A 17,792-nucleotide genomic window follows, 5' to 3' on the forward strand; every position below is an offset into this window, starting at 1 on the left:
TCCTGGATTAGTTATTTAGCCCCTAAGGACCTGAGGACTCTCGTCAGTAAAATACAGAAAACAACATCAGCTACGTCACAGTGGTGTCAGGAGCGACGGGCATGTGCATATGAAGCACCTCGCACACAGGAAGAGCTTATTTAGTGTTTGCCGCGCCCTTGCACGAGGCCTGCTCTGATATGGGGGGTAACAGCGGGACTGCGTGGGTAACAACGGGACTGCGTGGCTAACAAGAAACCCGGACCACCTGACTTCTCCCCTCAAAGGGCAGGGTGACCACGAGGGCAGCACAGGGAAGGAAAACCAGGGAGGAGGGGCTTGAAAGGGGGCGTCACCGCACCCACGCACCTTGAGGGAACCTTGACAAATCAAGTGGCATGCGTCAGTTTCACGCCGTGGGAAATGAGGGAGAAAATCAAAAGGCGAAGGGCAAGAACTGGGGGGGGGGGGGGGCAGGGAAGGGAGAGGAGGGCTGATGACCGGGGCCGCCGGACACTGGAACACAGGGACAAAGAAACCATTCAAGAAGGGCCATCGGAAGAACACGGACAGACAGGACGTGACTCCAGACAGACAGAGGGAAGGGCAGAAAGGAGCACATGGAACGTGCCCAGTACCAACCGCCCGTGAGGGCCACGGAGTGAACACAGACGTCGAGGAAACACACGTGTAAGGAGTCCCACACCCCTCTTGCAGCCGCCCCTCAAGGACACCGTCGAGGACCCAGCCGCAGACGCCCGGCCAGCCCCGACTCTCCCGCCGCGCCCCCCAGGCCCGAGAGGTGAGCCTGACGGTTGCCTCTGGCCCGACGTCTAGAGGTTGTCCGCTCCCACACGTGACAATTAAAAATGGTGCGGTTCTGCTGCGTATCCCAAACAAGACGGCCAGGAACAACGCATAAGACACCCTCTGCGGTTTCCGACATTCCACAAAAGGAGAAGCGCAAGCCGCTCCCCGGTACCGACAGGCGTTTCAAGGCCGGCACGGACACGCTGTCATTTCAGTGAACGGGTCTCGAGACGGTAGTTCCAGCTTGAAACTGGCAAAGTCTCTCTGATTCTCACATGTAAAAACCTTGCACTTTAATTGTAATAAAGTGTGAATCCCCTTTTAACCCGGGTTTTTAGAAAGTGCCGTGCACTGTGGTGATGCAGAGGACATTGATGTACTCGCTTCCCTGAAAACGTTTTCACGCACGACACGAGAACGCGCAGCTGCCTCCACTCCCCGCCCGAAGAGAGCGGGCCGTGTGCGAGGTCGGGCCCCAGCCGGGCCGCACCGCGGACTGGCCCAGTGTTCGCTTCCTTCAGTGCCTCTCCTTCGAAGAAACTGCAGCCTCTGGTTAAATAGCCTCTGACGACAAATCAGATCCAAGGTATTGCTTGACAATGAGATGCTTTATTAAACTTGATACGTGAACTATATAAGAATTCTGAAAAATAATGGGTATCAAAGTAGTTTGGATCTAGGTCTCTGCAATACAAAGGCTGTCCCCGAAAGATGTCATCTCAGGCCGCAAGCACAGGGGTGACCAGGAAGCAGCCACACCCTTCCCCGGTGAGGCAAGTCCCAGCCGACCTGCTGGGGCCGCCGCAGCGGTGTCCCGGCCCCTCCCCCACACCAGGTCCTCTCCCGACAGGCGAGCCCAAGGAAGCCCCCCACCGGCCCTGCGTCGCTGCTTGGCACGGGGTCCACGCAGGGTGGGCCCTGGGAGAGCCGTCTTCCCCTCAGCCGGACAAGTCCACTGGAACTACTCCGAGATTCCTCGGAGGGGTGAAACTTCTAGAAAAAGAGAGAGGAGAAGGTCTGAGTAGTGAAAGGAATACACAGATGATCCCCCCGAGGTGCCCCGGGGCTGAGGAGGAGGAGGAGGAGGAGGAGGAGGAGGAGGAGGAAGCGGGGGGCGGGGGGGGGGGAGCAGGCGGCTTTTCGGAGTGCTCCCTGGTACGACAGCACCGAGCGCCGTGGCTGGGCGGGACGTGGCACTGGAGGCCACCACCCACTCCCTTACCGGGCACGGGCGTCTCCGCCAGGAGGTGCTGGTGGCCGGGAAACAGCTCCGCGGAGTCTTGCTCCACGGCCCTCTCCTCCAGGTCGGACTCCGGGATCGGAGCACAGCCACCTGGTCGGGAAACACAAACAGCGTCTCAAGCCGTGCGTCGGGGGGCGGGGGGGGGGGGGGGGCGGGAACCTGCCCCTCACACGGCAGCCACAGCTAACGAACGTGCAGCGATCGATCGTCAAGGGAACCGACGGCGTGGCAGCGTCCTCAGGGGCAGCCCAGGAAGAACAGGGTCACTGCCGCTCTCGGTGAGAGCGCTGGGAACGCCTTACTGCCCTCACGGACACACTAGCCCGACGGGCGACCGCTGAGCTGCAGCAGTGGCAGTGCTGTCTTCCAGCTCATCCTCTTCACAGTCGGAAAGGGCAGACCGTGCACAGACGTGGCGTCCGTGCAGCGTGGCCGTGGCCCTTCGGCAGGCACGCCCGTTGATCCCAGAGCGTCAGGGGGGACCGAACACAGAGCGCGTGGTCAGCAGAGAACAGCACTTCCTTGGGCACGGGCATGGTGGGGGCTGCTGGCGCCCCGACACGGCGCCTGGGGGGGTTTTCTCTGCCCTGAGACTCGCTCCCTGAACCCCAACACTTGACCGCACAGACACACACGCCCCAGCGCTCCACAGCAAAGCCGCGGATGGCGCTGGGGAAGCCTTCCGTTCCCAGCCACGCCCACGGTGGCCTGAGGACGAGCTGGCACCACCGCCCTCTGGAAACGCTGGGCGTACATCCCCAGGTTGTACCCAGCAGAACCCTGCAGGGGGCTCACGTGAGCATCCCCGAATCCCCGACCGCGTCTGCACCTGGCTTGGCCGATCTGCCCTCGTTTCCCGGACACCCAGGGACATGTGGGGTGCTGTGCACTTTGCTTCCCCGAGACATTCTTCTTGTTAATGAAGTGTGATGTCTTTTTCTTTTTCTGAGGTTTCCCACACACCGACTCCAAAGCCCCCGTCCGCAGGGTGGGCCTCACAGGTGAGGGGTTTATGAAGGAAGAGAGGGAGGGGTCAGCAGCCCCGGGCTGTGAACCACCCCATGCAGCCCTCCGCATCAGCTGCGACAGAGAAGAAACCGACGCTGAGGAAGACCCGGAGGAAGAGCAGTCCCGCACGCGTGACACGAGACGCGGCCACAGCCCCAGTGGGCTCCCGCCCAGGAAGTGTCGGGACTATCCGCTGATGCGACGGAATGAGCCCGGCCACACCTGAAAATGGCCAGGGCCCCACCCAGAAGAACCAGCTTTCTTAAAAACTGGATTTATCGGGGGTGACATTGACCCACAAGACCACACAGCTGTTACCAGGCTTGTCTTTAGCCTCTGTCCCAAGCCTGCAGGTCACGGTAACAATCACGACCACTGTTAAGCACTTTCAAAACGCTACCAGCTCTGCCCATATTATCTCATCTAGTTCCTACAAACCACACCACGAAATAGACATCATCCTTCTCAGGTCACGGAGAAGGAAACTAAGCTCTCACGAGACTTGGCAGCTCGCCAGGGTCACGGGTCCCTGTGCAGTGAGATGAGACTCGCACTCAGGCCCGGCGATTCCCAAAGCCCGAGCCACCCCGTCATTCACTACGCGGCTCCCGGCCGCAGCGCCAGCCGAAGAGCCCTCGGTGCCGGTGCCGGCGTGTTCTGCCTGCCGAGCGTGGCTGCTGGGGTGCTGCTGAGCACCGTGAAGGCCAGGGCCACCTCTGGGTCCTGGGATCCTTGGAGAAGCCAAGAAATGGTGGCCACCTTCTCCTCCTGGCCCCTCATCAACCGGCGAATAAGAACCAGGGTGCGAGGGGACGGGGACGTGCAGGCCTGTGAGGCGACTGACTGGCGGAGAGGAAGGGAAAGAGCGTGCTCCCGGCGGAACACAGCCCCGATCCCAGGACAAAAGGCTGCAGGGTGGCTGGGTTCCTCCTTCCACACTCACTAATGGCATTGAGTCACTGCTCCACCCCTGAGGCAGCAGAAGGGAGAAAGCGGGGCGAGGCCAGGACTACCGTGCTCAGGCACCTCCCTTCCCCCCCCCCCCCCCCCCGGAAGCTCCGGGAGTGGGGAACGGCGTTGCCAGCGGCAGAGCTGCAGAGAACCACAGCCGCGGGGTGTCACCCAAACACACACCACGTCGTGTGTAGCACGTGCGAGCCAACTGACCAACGCGAGCGAGAGCTGGGGACTTCCTGATCTGGAAGTCATAGCACGTGGACCTACTGTGTGCTGGGCACTTGGGTTTCAAATTCCCAATGGATTAAGTCACTCAATTCTCAAACAACCCTGTAAGGAAGGGTGCGTTGACCCCATGGTACAGGTGTCAATATTAATTTGCAAACTAGGTGAAGATGAAAGTCCCTAAAGGTGGGAGTCTGAAGGGGGAGGGTTCACACAAGCAGATCTACCCATGGGTCAAAGACACGGCTATGCTGGAAGGAGGAGGAGGAGAAGGGGAGGAGATTGGCAAACCATTCTTTGGGTAGATCTGAGAACTTTTACTGACTCATTTTCTTGCAACAGCAGCCTCTGCAACCAACTGGGTGCGTGGGTGCGCACGCTCCATTCCTGCAGGGATGAGGAGATCACTCTGCTCCCCCCACCTCCCCCACACGCAAGAGGAACGGAACCAGGAGACGCGCTGAGAACCACCAAGGACCGCAGACCTCGCTCTGACTTGCCAACCAAAGCACCTTCCGTCCGCACGTGCGAACTGCCTGCCACCGGGGACCAGAGAGCGCAGAACGTCGGGACACACACTAGTGACGTGGCCCTCGTCATCAAGATGCACTTGACGGGTAGAGCGGTTTCTGAGGTTCGCGTTCAGATTTCAAAGATTTCTAATCCATGTGAAGTGTGGGGAAGGGGTGCTTTGAAAAGAATATTTCACTGTCTTAACTCAAAGACCTCCCCTGAGAGACTCTGAGTAGTTACAATATTTCCTGCAAATACAGTCATTTGGAAAAGTTTTATTCTTCATCCCCACCCCCCTCTGTATGTGTGGCCCCCCCCACACACACATAGGCATGCAGACATGTATGGGAGTTTTCCTGATAATTCTCTCTACTCTGCTCACTTTTCTAGTTTTTTAAAAATATATTTTACTTCTGGCTCGAGGACATATAAGCTCTAAAAAGCCAAGCATTTGGCAAATTGGAATAATGGGAGGAAGAGAGAGGAAGACAGAAGATGAAGAGAAAGCGGGGAGGGAAATGATTACTGATCAACATATTCAATTTCCTGTGCATGCACCCCCGTGTACAGTATCTGGGGTGGCTTACTGAAGGTGTGGGTGATAAAACATTAAAGTATAAAAAGCATGTCAGCAGTCTGAAAAATACTAATGTTTTCCATTATGTGAACACCTCCGACTGCAGATTAGCAAGCACCGCGAGGAAGAACTGTGGGTAAAACGTGGAGAGGGACTTCCACGAGGGCCAGAGCAGAGATAAAGACCAAACGGCTTGCAGGAGAAGTGGGCTGTGCTTCCCCTGATCGGCCCTCCAGGGACCCCTCCTTCCAAAGCGGATGCAGATCGAGGGGCCCGTCCACCCCACGGCTGGACTTCCCGTGCCCCCGAGCACACGCCGCCACTGGGAACGCGGTGCTTGCTGGAACGTGTGCGTCTGTTCTGACCCACGGGCCATTCTGCAGAGCCCGCCTGTCTGTGAAACCGGGTTTGCGAAGGGGCTTGCTGAGCAGATGCCTCCTCCGAGAAGGACACCCAGCAGGAGGCTGCTCCTACACACCACAGGCACCGCCCTCCTGGGAGGAAGGGAAGCTGGGGGGAACGGACACGCCGCTGCCTGGGTTCCCACTGTGGCCGGGCGGACGGGCTGAGCGCGCGTGACGGCACGCTGCTCTCCAGCAGGGGTGGCGGGCACGAGCCCAGGCCTTCCCCGTCGCCGCTTCCACTCCGTCCCGCACTCTGCTGCGGTGTGAGGGCGTCCCGCCCCTGACCTGATACAGCCTCACAGCCCCAAAACTCAGCGAAGCAGGAGGAGATGCCTTTCTTCACACAATCCTAGGTTTCCAGTTCCAGCACACAGTATCTGTTCTGGGGTCTTTTAAGACCCACTCTAAACTTCTCTCTCTTCCCGTACCTGCGGCGGTCACGCCAGCCATGCTGACAGACAGCGGCCCGTCCACTGGCGACTGAGGTGGCGCACGGTGCTGGGCCACAGTGAGGCGGGTGAGGGCCCCAGTGAGGCGTGTCCGGCGCGACGCCTCGTGGAACGTTTGGGACTTCAGTCCCACCGCCCGACAAGCTTTGATCCCCCCACACACGGTGAGAACTTGAAATGCGTTCAAGACTCTGCATGTACCTGTGTCTGAAACTATTTCCATTTCACACCTCCCGGCAGAGACCGAGGGTGAGAATAAAAGGGAGCCTAATATATTTTAAGAGGTCTAGCATGTGTCTCAACAAGCTTTAAACTCCCCATAAAGGCCGAGTACTAGGTCCCTTGGGGGGTGCGGGCTCCAGCCCGAGGGTCTGGGCTGAAGCGAGCGGGGGCTCCTGGCACGAGGATGTTTCCGCAGCACGACGACAACAAGAGGTGTCTGAGTGCTCTCTGGGCCGGACGGCCGCTTCGAACCCAGGTCCACCTCGTTCCGAGGGTTGAGCAGCACAGGGACAGAGCTGTTTTCGTCCGCTGATAACTGTGTAAACAGAACTCACCAAGCCCAAAAAAAGCCCTATTTACAGAAAAGCTAGCGCAGTCCATAAATCCAATGGGTTGGAATGGGTCCAGGGTAAGAATTTCTCCAGATGTCAGTCTGTAAACAGGGCTTCATAAAGTGAATTCCCCAATTAATTGTTGGCAAGAGTGGTCTCCGCACTATGTGAATGCATCGTGACCCCCCACCACATGTAGGTGGATTGTTGCTGGCCCCGGGGAACGCTGATCACTCCCGGTGCAGCCCAGCCCAGGGGGAAGGAGCTGGGGTCAGCGCAACCTCTTCCGACACGGAGAGACGGTGCCATCGGATTGCTGCGCAGAGCTCGGGAGCTCTGGTCCCCGCAGGCGGGGAGAACTCCCCAGTTCACTGCATGACATGTGTTCTTCCAGCACGTTTATTTCTTCACCTGGAGCGCATGGAAAGACACACACCCAGTACGAACAGAAACATGGAACTTAAGGAAAAACAGTGCTCGCTACTTTGTCCAAGTCTCCGTCACGATGTTCCCACACGTCAGCAAGGCCACTGCATCCTCCGGACAGAAACACGAACGCGCGGCCAGCCCTGGGGAAACGGGGGCGGGGAGGGGGGCAGGGAAGGCTGGCGTGTGCTGGTCCCGGCCAGCCGGTCCGCCGCGGGGCGCCCTGCGACACACGAGAGACCCCCGCCGCCTGCCAGGCCTGCTCTGAACGGATGCATGTTCAGAAAGGTGGTGTGGTTTTCAGTTTCCATTTTGTTTCTAAATCCCAAGGAAATCCAACGTACAAGTGGAAAGAGACATAATTTTAAGACATTTCCATTTCAAATACTTTCCTCTCCTGACTCCCTCTGCAGAGACCAACTCTCTCTCGCAAAAGCACACACGTACAAATAAAACGTTATAGCTACAGTTGAGGAAGAAAGGAAGCCAATGGTCCTGCAATAATAATTCCTTAAAAACATGGAATAGTAAGAGCGTAACTCCACGTCGCCCGGACACCCCGTAACGAGGAGAGGCCGTGCTCGTCCCAGCCTGCCCTTGCACCACGTGGTATTAATTCCCCAGGGACCCTGGCGACACTTCCCCAGCTGGAGTTTCTTTCCGCAGCCCAATTAGAAGCCGTCACCTTAGCCAAATGGGGTTGTCTTTAGCAAGGACGGTGTCTACGTGGCCATCACGAAACCGGGAGCTCAGCGGGGCGGCTGCGGCTGAGGGGAAAGAGGGGCCCCACGGGTCTGCCACAGCCCCTGCCGCGGCGTCTTCTCCCGCGTGCGACTCGGGACTCGTGTGAGAGCAGCTCTGACATTCCTAGCACGGCACATCAAACGGTGCCATATTTTGCAGCGCAGGGAAATGCACGCGGAATGGTGGGCCAGCCCCGTCCGTGCTCACGGGCACCCTGAAAGGGGGCACGGCCAGTGTCCCCGTGTCTGCGGCGAAGCCACGTGAGTCTGGGCCTTTGTTTCCGCTCCCTGAAATGCAAACACGTGGGGCCTACTTTATAAGGGATGAAGATGAAATCACTTCATGCCCGCAATACGGTTACCCCAGGGCCTGGCACAGAGTGGACCCCCAGTCAGTGGCAGCTGTTGTTGTCAGTCCTGACCCCCCACACACCCCCCAGACATTAGTCGTTACAGTTACAGCCCACTGCACACGAAGCTGCAAGCCTCGCGGACAGCACACATTCACATGGGACCCCTGAGGAGCGCCCAGGGGGAGCCGAGGATGGGGTGGGGGAGCAGCCCAGCGGGGATGTTTCCCGCTGGACCCAGGGGCCAGAGCAAAAACCGTCCACGGGGCGTTAAGATAACCCACCCAAAAACGGAGCCCCAGCAAACTTTGAGGAGGAATCATCGGTGACCTGCTCTCAGAGACACCTGCCCTCCGGGGACCCCACAGGAACCCCCCGAAAGGGCTCCCCTAACAGTGGCCACAGGCTCAGCACCACACGGTCGCAGCCACTGCCTCCGGCCGCCAGCAGCACCCCGACTCCAGATTGTCCCCGCAGGACGGTCTGACGCGACTGGAGGGGCCGCTGAGACCCCAGGGCGAGGCAGAGGCAGAGGCAGAGGCAGAGGCAGGCTGGCTTTGCCGTGGGAAGCTGAGGCAGCCAGCGGACGGGCCCTGGGAGGGAGAGGCAGCCCGCTGACCGAGCGCTGCCGAGCACAGGGGGTGGCCGGGGGGGTGGAGGAATGAAGCGGTGCGTCTGAGTGTATGCCTGGAAGGAAGCGAACACCAGTGATCTTGATGCGGCTTTAACTCTCCCAGCGAGCACTTGACGGGTGCTGGTAGGTCCCTCTGGGGAAGGCAGGGACTGCTGGGGGAGGGCCCAGTGGCAGCTGCTCCCCGCGCACTAACGATCAGCGCTGCACAGGGGGTCGTTTAGCTCGTGCCCCGCCTCCAAGGACACAGACGTTTCAAGGACCCCTCCCAAACGGCGAAGGATTACGGTCACGGATGCAAGCCTTTCTGCCTGGAGTCCCCAGATGGTCCTGCGGCCTGCACAACAAACAGGCTTCCCACAGCAAAGTAAACACACGGAGGGAAGCAGTCCCAGTTCTTCCTCTTACACAAAGAAGAGGTGCTTAATGCGTGCTTGAGGGTTTGAAAGGGAATCCGTGAGACTGGGGGAAACACAGTCTTTTAACAGGTGATCTCTGAAGAGCGTCCCACCACATCATTCCAGGTGACGGCCCGGCGACGCGCGAGCTGGTGAGCCGGGGGAGGCGCCCAGTCGGTTCCGGTGCTCTCCCTCCTCTCCCTCGCGCCTGCAGGAGCTCAGCTCCCCCACTCTCGCCCGGTCTCACCCTCCGTGAAACGGAGCCCTGAAAACTCTCCAGCGCCCTCGAGCGCAGGGACTCTCAGCTAGCTGGCTTGTCAGAAGTTCTACCCCAGCCCCACTGTTACCGGTCATCCTTTTAAACTGGCTCCTTAATCTTTCTCTGCCTCAGTTTACTTCTTTGTAAAATGCGGATAATCACTGTGCAGAGCTCACAGGGCAATTATGAAGATTAAATGGGTTAATTTATGTAAAGCACTTCCAACGCTGCCTCCTAGGAAGTGATATGTGTTAGAAAATAAGTGTTACCATTATTACCATCATCACCGTTGCCTTCTACTGCCAAAACCCCCTCCCCTAAGCCGAAGAAGAGGAGAACGGGGACCGGTAAGAACCCGGAGAACGGCAGCTGAGCCGTCTGACCCCCGGGGACACGCACTGTGTCTGTCTGTCCGGGAGCGCCTCCCCAGGTGTCTGGCCGGGCGGAGGGCAGTGCCCAGCAGGCAGCAACGGCCTGGCCAGGAAAGGACAGCGACTGCCGTCTGGTCTGTGCAAATAACAAAGGACAACAGTGAACACTCACTGGGGGATGCTGCCGTCTCCTGACCCCACTGCCTGCACCTCCTTTCAGTTCCCTGCCCCGCCCCCGCCCCCGCCCCGTGGCAGCTGTTTTCAGCTCCTCTCCTCCCCCTTCTCTCTACACCCTCCCAGTCTAGCCCCCGCCTCCAGCGCGCCCCCCCCCCCCCCCCCCCCCCCGCCCTCCAGAGAAGCAGCTTCTGTCCGGGTCCCCACGGACCTCCCCATGCCACACCCGCAGGCTGCTCTCAGCCCTCGGTGCACCGGGCGCAGGAGCAGCGTTTATGGGGCTGATCCTCCCACCTGGCTTCCGGGACGCCTCAGTCTACCGATTCCATGCCCCCCCCCACCTCTGGGCATGCCCCTTCCCAGTTCCCCTTACGGGTCCTGCTGCTCTCCCACACCATGTGAAAGTACAGTATCGGCCCCCAGTCTTGACCTCACCTGTTTACGAACCCCATTCCCTCCCTGACCGCACCCGGCCTCAGAGTTTAAATGACATTTTCACGCTGCCAACTGCTAATTCTCCACCTTCGGCTCGGCCTCCTCTCCCAAACTTCAGGCGCACACACCCAACTGTGAGCTCCCTCAGCATCTCCGCTTGCTGCCTGACAGCGTCTCACACGCCACGTGCCCCACACCGCACTCCCGGCCTCTCCCCACCGACCTGTCCCTCCCACGGCCTCTCGCACCTCCGTCCCCCTCCCCGGGGCCTGACCCACAGCTCGTGGGGTTGTCTGGACTCCCGTCTCCCCCCTCCCACACACCAAGGCCACCGTGGGAAGGAAGTCTCTGCATTCACAGTACACCCAGGGTCAGACCACGTCTCCCCTCGTCCACCGTGAGCGCCACCACTTTGGTACAATTCACCACCGTTTCTTCCCGGATTGTCGCCGAGTTACCCGCCTGAGTGCACTTCAAACTGACTTCCCACTTCTGCCTTTGATGCCCCCAACGACTAGTCTCAATACAGCAGCCAGGATCACTCCTGTGTTCCAAATGGTTCTCTCCATTTCACCCAGAGAAAAACCCGAGGTCTCCAGGAGGCTGTCCGTGCCCTGAGCCCTCTGACCTCTCCTCCCCCGCTCTGCCGTGCTGGCCGGCCCCCTCGCTGGTCCCAGAACGCTCCGGGCCCGCTGTCTCCACCCGGGACACGCGTGTCCCTGATCTCCGCATGGATAAATGCCTCACCATCTTCAAGTCCTTGTTCAAAAGTCGCTTTATCAATAACCCACTTTAAAATTACAGTCTTGGTCCTGGCTGGTGTGGCTCAGTGGACTGACTGGTGGCCTGCAGACTGAAAGGTCACTGGTTCGATTCCCAGTCAGGGCACGTGCCTGAGTTGCGGGCCAGGTCCCCAGTTAGGAGCGTGCGAGAGGCAACCAACTGATGTATCTTTCACACTTCAATGTTTCTCTTCCTCTCTTTCTCCCTCTCTTCCTCTCTCTAAAAATAAATACATAAAATCTTTACAATATAAAATGACACTCTTGCCACTGCTCATTTTCCAATAGTCCTTTTCTCGTTCCACAGTACTGGTCACCTTTTAACACTGACGCTATTTTCTAACACACTGTGAGGTCAGTTATTTCCCACGCTTCGGTTCGCTGCCTCCCGCGCTGGAACAAGAGCTCCAACGTTGCTCCAAGGTTGCAGGGACCTGCGTCTGCTTGTTTGCTGCCGTACCCCAAGCCCCGCCATCATGCCGGCACACAGCGGGCACAGAACACCTACTTGTTGACCCGAGTGAGCGAACTGAGGCTGAGAGAGGAGGAGGAAGCCCTGGAAACCCAAACCCTTCCTATTTCTCACGCAGGAATACGGGAGGCTGGTGACTGCGGCAGACTGTGGGTGCAGAACCTCTTTTTCCTCCCCCGCAGCCGCCCCGGTTGCTCTGGTGGCTCGGAGAGTCCCCTGTGCTAGCCGACCCCTCTCCTTAAGAAGTGAGGCCCACTGGGTGGCAATGCACGGAGGACGCAGGCTGATGGGGCGCGTCGATGGGATGTCCAGCCCAGAGAAGAAACGGGACCCCCGAGGTAACTTTTGCAGGAGCTAAAGTTAGAAAGAAGTCACAGAGCCCTTGTAACTCTCGTTCTTGGTAAAAGTTATCTGTGGACGGAGGAACTGCAGAGGGAGGTACAGAGACGTCTGCCTGCTTGGGAAGCTTCTCCGAACCCGTGGAAAAGGATCCATCTGACTTCCACCCGGGCATCGCGTCTGGGCCTGGAATGGCTTAGCTCTCCCAGGCTACTCCACCTCTGAACGCGTGTTTAAAGGAAAGCCCAGGGAAAGATTAGATACACAACTGGACGGTGTGTTTTACACTCTGGTAACATAAACACTTCAAATTCCTCCCCAGCCCTTTCCTAGCATAAATCTCTAATTCCAGGGAAGGTGAACCAGCCTCAAAGCTGAACATCGCTCTGAATGATTCACATTGACCCCCGTTTCCATCTTATACCCTTTTTTTTTTTTTGGCAATAAAAAGCCAGGTTCCGTCCAAACTCTGGTACTACGACTCTCTTCCAATTGTGAAACAGCTCGGACCAGCCCACCTCTGTTCCCTTTGAAGACGGAACGCAGCAAGCCCTTCCCAGCGGTTTCTGTTCCCCCCTTTCCGCCCTCCTGCGCCTCCTGCACTGCAAACCGAGGCTCTGCAGACACAGAGGGGAAATCTAAAGGTGCCTGCACACAATTAAGCTACGGAAACAATTTTTAAATGGTGTCAAGCACAGAAAAGACAGGTCGAGAGAGTCGGAAAGGCGTGAGGACACCAGGGAGAGGGGCGCTCTCTGGCTGAGGAGGGTCCTGGAGTCGGGCCTCACTGGGACAAGTGGCTCTGTGGGGACGCCACGGGGGAAGAAAGGATGGGAGGGAGAGGGTGGAGGGGAGGAGATGAGGGTGGCCGCCCACAGTGCCGCCCACGTCAGAGGGTTTAGGAATAAAAGGAAGCGGCCGGGAGAGAGGAGAGAAGACTAGGCTGACAGAGCCCTTGCGTTTGCACCGTGTTGCACAGTCATGGAACACTCCCACTTGACCTTGGCCCTCGCAACAACTTGGAGTGGTCAAGTCGGTCACACCTGCACCCCACCCCTCTGGACACCACCCACCCAGCTCCTGGGGAAGTTACTTAACATTTCTGAGTTTCCTTGTCCCCATTTGCAAAGTAGAAACACTCTCTTCCTGATGAATGACTGTGAGGAGTCAGTGAGATACGATGTAAAGCATCGGAGACGAAGTCAAGTTCAACAGTTGGAAGTTGTTACAATAAATAAGGCTGACTGACCCAAGACCAGACAACAACGCCTTCCGGAGTGGAGCCTGGGTTTCCCGGACCACAGCTCACTGCGGCGGAGAGAGAGACACGGCAGAGACCGCGGGGCCGAAGGAGGTACAGACGTGCGAGGCGGGAGGCACAGCCCAGACTCCGGGCTCTGCAGGGCACGCAGGATGCAGTTTTTGTGTAAGAAGATGCAAAGAAGACCATGGCACACGCAGGGGCGGGGCCCGGGACTCATCTGTGAGAGCCGAGTGCGAACTACAGCAGCGCCGCTCTAAGTGCCGTGACGCGCTAGCCCAGCGCTGCTTCCTTCCCGGGTCTGCCCGTCTCGCGGCCACTGAACCGGCAGTTACGAGTGTCTCACTTCGCAGGCGACGGCGCTGGGCCCTGAAACGTAAAAGTGACTTGCTCCAAGTCACATATATAGCTAGTTAGGTATGAGAATCTGCTTTGTGCTGACTCCAAAGTCCAAATCTGAAACCATTCTATTATCTTGCTTCTCCCTGACAGGAAGGAGACACATGCAGTCATAGGATTGTGAGTTACTCTTCAGATAAGAGTTATTCGACTGGCAAAGACAGGATCAAGGCAGACACCTCCATATCCTCCCCCCACCTCCCACCCCCCACACTCTTGCTCAAAAGAAAAGGGGAAGGGCTTGGGCAGGTCTCGTCCCACGAGAAAAGGAATCGGCACAGGAGTCACCGGTGAAGGCCGACCCTTCAACTGTCTGAAAGACCCTCGGACCACTGAAAGAGGGTTCAGCACTGCCGGATGCTGCGACAGGAGGTAACCACAAAGGAGGGCAGCAGCGTGGCAGAGAAGGCAGGAGCTACAGCCGGAAGGAAGGGGGAGGTGTTGCCTTCTCCAACCACACTGCGGAGAAGACAAGACCGGTCTTCTAAAAGTTGGTGCGCTTCCAAGGAGTCCACATAAGAAATCTTAATTGCAGCAAAAATAAAGAAGTGTGATTATAAGAATGATCCAAGGAGTCCACATGATAAATCTTAATTGCAGCAAAAATAAAGAAGCGTGATTACAAGAACGATCACAGGAAGAAAACGGAACGTCTCTCAAGGCGCTGCGCAGTGGCAGAGCCGGCAGCCCGACACGAAGACCCGCCCCCCCGAGCCTCAGGGCTGGGCGGAGAAAGCCTCCGGACCACGAGGATGCGGGCGCACACGGACAGACGCAGGAATCCAGAGTGAGGTGTCAACAAATCAAACTCAGTAGGCAAAACTCACAAAGCAAAATAAGGAAAAATTGTTCCGGGAATACAATATGATTCAATTGATGTAATTTCTTACATCTCAGCAGGGAATAACACTGAACATTTTCTCTGATTTTTAAAAAGAAACAAAGCCAAGCCCAGTGACCTAGGAAGAACTGGGTGAAATTAATAGGAAACATCAAATTTACGAGTGTAGCAGATACATACATTAGTCAGGGGACAGACGGGGAACTTGGCCGTCTGTCACGACTGTTATTTAACATTGTTCTACAAATGAACAGCAATGTAGTAAGGAAAAGAAAGGGATTCTTTAGAACAAGACTGTGTCTTACTCGGTTTGTACCTGTCACGATCAAGCACAATCAATAGAACAACATTTTCAGGGCGTGTTTCACCTAGTAAGTAAGTAAACACAACATATACCCATAAAAAATTACAGAAACAGAGTACCAAGACCAAAGGAAAGAACTCTATTACACAGAGAGGGAATCAAGGAGCAAGGATGGTTGGATGGATGGTGCGTGGGTGGGTGGGTGGATGGGCAGATGGATAAACTACCCATCGATCCACCTACTTACCTACCTGTCAGATGTGGACTAACACCACGGCATCAGCCAACAGACCAAAACTAAAGCAAAAATGAAAACAGGGAGGGGGGCGAGGAAAAGAAGCCAACCCTGAGCACCGACCACTTGGCAGACACTGTGTCAGACACTTTCATACACGCTAAGTCGCTTACGTGTCCAGAAAGGAGATTTCCACACGGTGGCTCTCAGGTGCCCCTTGAGCGCCACACAGCTGGTGAGGCTAGTCTCCTTCCATTGCCACGAAGGGCCAAACTGCAGACACCAGCCAAATGACACAAGAGGGCGCATCTAAGATAACTTACAACCACAAATAAGGAGGGGGGAGGGGGAGGCCGACACATTACTAAGCGCTGGTCGGGGGTCCTGTTCTGAAGGTGGGTGCTCAGGGCGGCAGGCAGGAGCGAGCGAGGCACTGAGCTGCCTGCCACCAGCAGCAAGGGCGGCACCACAAGGTCCTATCAGAACGGCTGGACAAGGCAACTCGAGGACTGGGGATGTTTACCAAGTTTCATTTTAAAGACATCTTTGACAACCAAATCCCACCTTCTCTCTGAGTCCATCTAAACACTTAATGTGCCAGATCAGCTCCTGAAGGCTTCGAGATGCCCCGCGCTGCGTGCGTGCTGACCTGAGTGCCACTGAGATGGGCAGCGTGTCAGGGGAGTGCAGACAAAGCCGAAGCTGACAGAGGTGCCCAGAAATGCTGGCCACGTGAGCTTGACCTTGTCATCATCAGACTCGTTAAAGAAATATATCAATTTTTGCAGAAACCAGGTGCAACTATAGTAAGAGGACAGAGACCATACCACACTCTTCTGCTTAAAAGCCTGCAATGGGCCCTGACTGGTGTGTCTCAGTGGACTGTCAGCCTGCAAACCAGAGGGTTGCCGGTTCAATTCCCACTCAGGGCACGTGCCTGGTTTGTGGGCCAAGTCCCCAGTGTGGTGCATGCGAGAGGCAACCATGCATTTTCAAGCTGCTAGGACTTAGGGCCAGAATGAGCCCCCAAACAGGGAGAAACAGACAGCCCCCAGAGCCGGGCCGCGTCCTGTCCTTTGAATGCAGGGGGTTTCCGAGCTCTGGTGCTTCCAGGGCGGACTTCCTCCGGGCTTGCAGCCAGTGCCTCGTGCTCGTTCTCACACGTGCTTCTCCTTCGCTCGGCGTGCTCCGGGTCCGGATGGAAGGCTACGCCATCGCCCTGTGTCCCAGAAGCAGGAAACAGGAAAGCTCACACACTGACATGGGACAGATTTTAGCAGCTCACGAATCCCGGGACACAGCTGTGACGAACCCTCCCTGTAAGGCACTGTGCCATAAAACCAGAAACCCCTCCCTGCGGCCCTGCCACTATGTTTCTGGAGGCTGGGGCACAGGCAGTGTGCGAGGTAAGTGGCGACACACGTGGCTTCCTGTGTTATTTCTGGTTTGCCCTCCAGGACTTGCCAAAACTAGGCTTCAATTTTTTGGCAGAAACATGCAAAGAAGTATAAAGATGGTCTTTTTTTTTTAATAGCAAATACGATGCATTATGGAATGACTTGTTTTTAAAGATTTTATTTATTTATGTTTAGAGAGGGAAGGGAGGGAGAAAGAGAGAGAGAGAGAGAGAGACATCAATGTGCGGTACCTGGGGGCCATAGCCTGCAACCCAGGCATGTGCCCTGACTGGGAATCGAACCTGCGACACTTTGGTTCGCAGCCGGAGCTCAATCCACTGAGCTATGCCAGCCAGGGCTAAAATGGTCTTAAAGGGCCAGGACAAGTGATAGCCGACTGCCCGTGAAAGACAGAAGCAACCCTGACACCTTCTTGCTCTATCCCTGGCCACAGCCGGACAATCACTGTGGTCTGGGGCCACTCAGGAGTCTGGTTTGGGAGCCATCCTGTGTGAGGGGAGGGGTAGGATGAGCATGAGGCAGGGGCCGGCTCACCACCTCCCACCGGCTCCACCCAGCCCGGGCTCTGGAACTTCAGGCAAGCCACTTAAGCTCCGAAGCCTGTTTTCCCTGCACAGGGCTGGCGCCACCTCCCCTCCTTACTTCAGGGTTGATGGGAAAAGGAAACATGGTAACTTAAATGAGAGCACTGCACTGGTACAGAATTATCACAAAGACGCAGAGCTACGGTGTCACAGTACACCAGGATCGACCTTCCAGCCTTCCCCGGGCGGGGACACTTCTCGAACAAAGGCCTTCACCATGCGGCGCGAACGCCCCTCGCCAGGCGAGGGGGCCATGAGAGCGCACTCCTCCTCCCCCGCTGAGCAGCGGAGGGAAACACGGAGCCAAGGGGAGCACGCAGCACCCATCCTTCTCTGTCCTCCCCTGCTTCGGAGCGGAGGGAATATCTATTTTCTTAATCATTTCATTTTTTTTTAAGACAAATATTTACCAGCCTGAAGGCCTGGAGTTCAGAGCGGTTCATCACTCCATCGCCTGCCCTGCACCAGCCAGATAAGGTTGCGTAACAGGAGAAGCCGGTGGGTTCCCGCATCCCCTTCGCCCGTGTCACAGCTTGTAACCACGGCCAGCGGTCAGCACCGGGACATCCACACGGGCACCACGCTGTCCACCAGTTAACCCGCAGCCTGCACTCGCCGGCTTCCCTCCAGTGTCCCTGCTCCCTCCCAGGG

The 17,792-nt window shown here is 57.1% G+C and overlaps 1 protein-coding gene across 1 annotated transcript in view; it reads right to left on the minus strand.

Moving 5' to 3' along the window:
* Window positions 1-1,369: 1,369 nt before the first annotated feature.
* Window positions 1,370-17,792, minus strand: part of BBS9 (Bardet-Biedl syndrome 9) — a 331,962-nt gene continuing 315,539 nt past the window's right edge. The window contains exons 22-23 of the mRNA XM_028525469.2: window positions 2,012-2,122; window positions 1,370-1,782 (exon numbers count right to left, since the gene is read on the minus strand). Of these exons, the coding sequence (XP_028381270.1) occupies window positions 1,751-1,782; window positions 2,012-2,122 (143 nt within the window). The 3' untranslated portion in view covers window positions 1,370-1,750. The remainder of the gene's footprint in view (window positions 1,783-2,011; window positions 2,123-17,792) is intronic.

The sequence above is a fragment of the Phyllostomus discolor genome, chromosome 10 (genome assembly GCF_004126475.2).
Source record: "Phyllostomus discolor isolate MPI-MPIP mPhyDis1 chromosome 10, mPhyDis1.pri.v3, whole genome shotgun sequence".
Taxonomy (NCBI): domain Eukaryota; kingdom Metazoa; phylum Chordata; class Mammalia; order Chiroptera; family Phyllostomidae; genus Phyllostomus; species Phyllostomus discolor.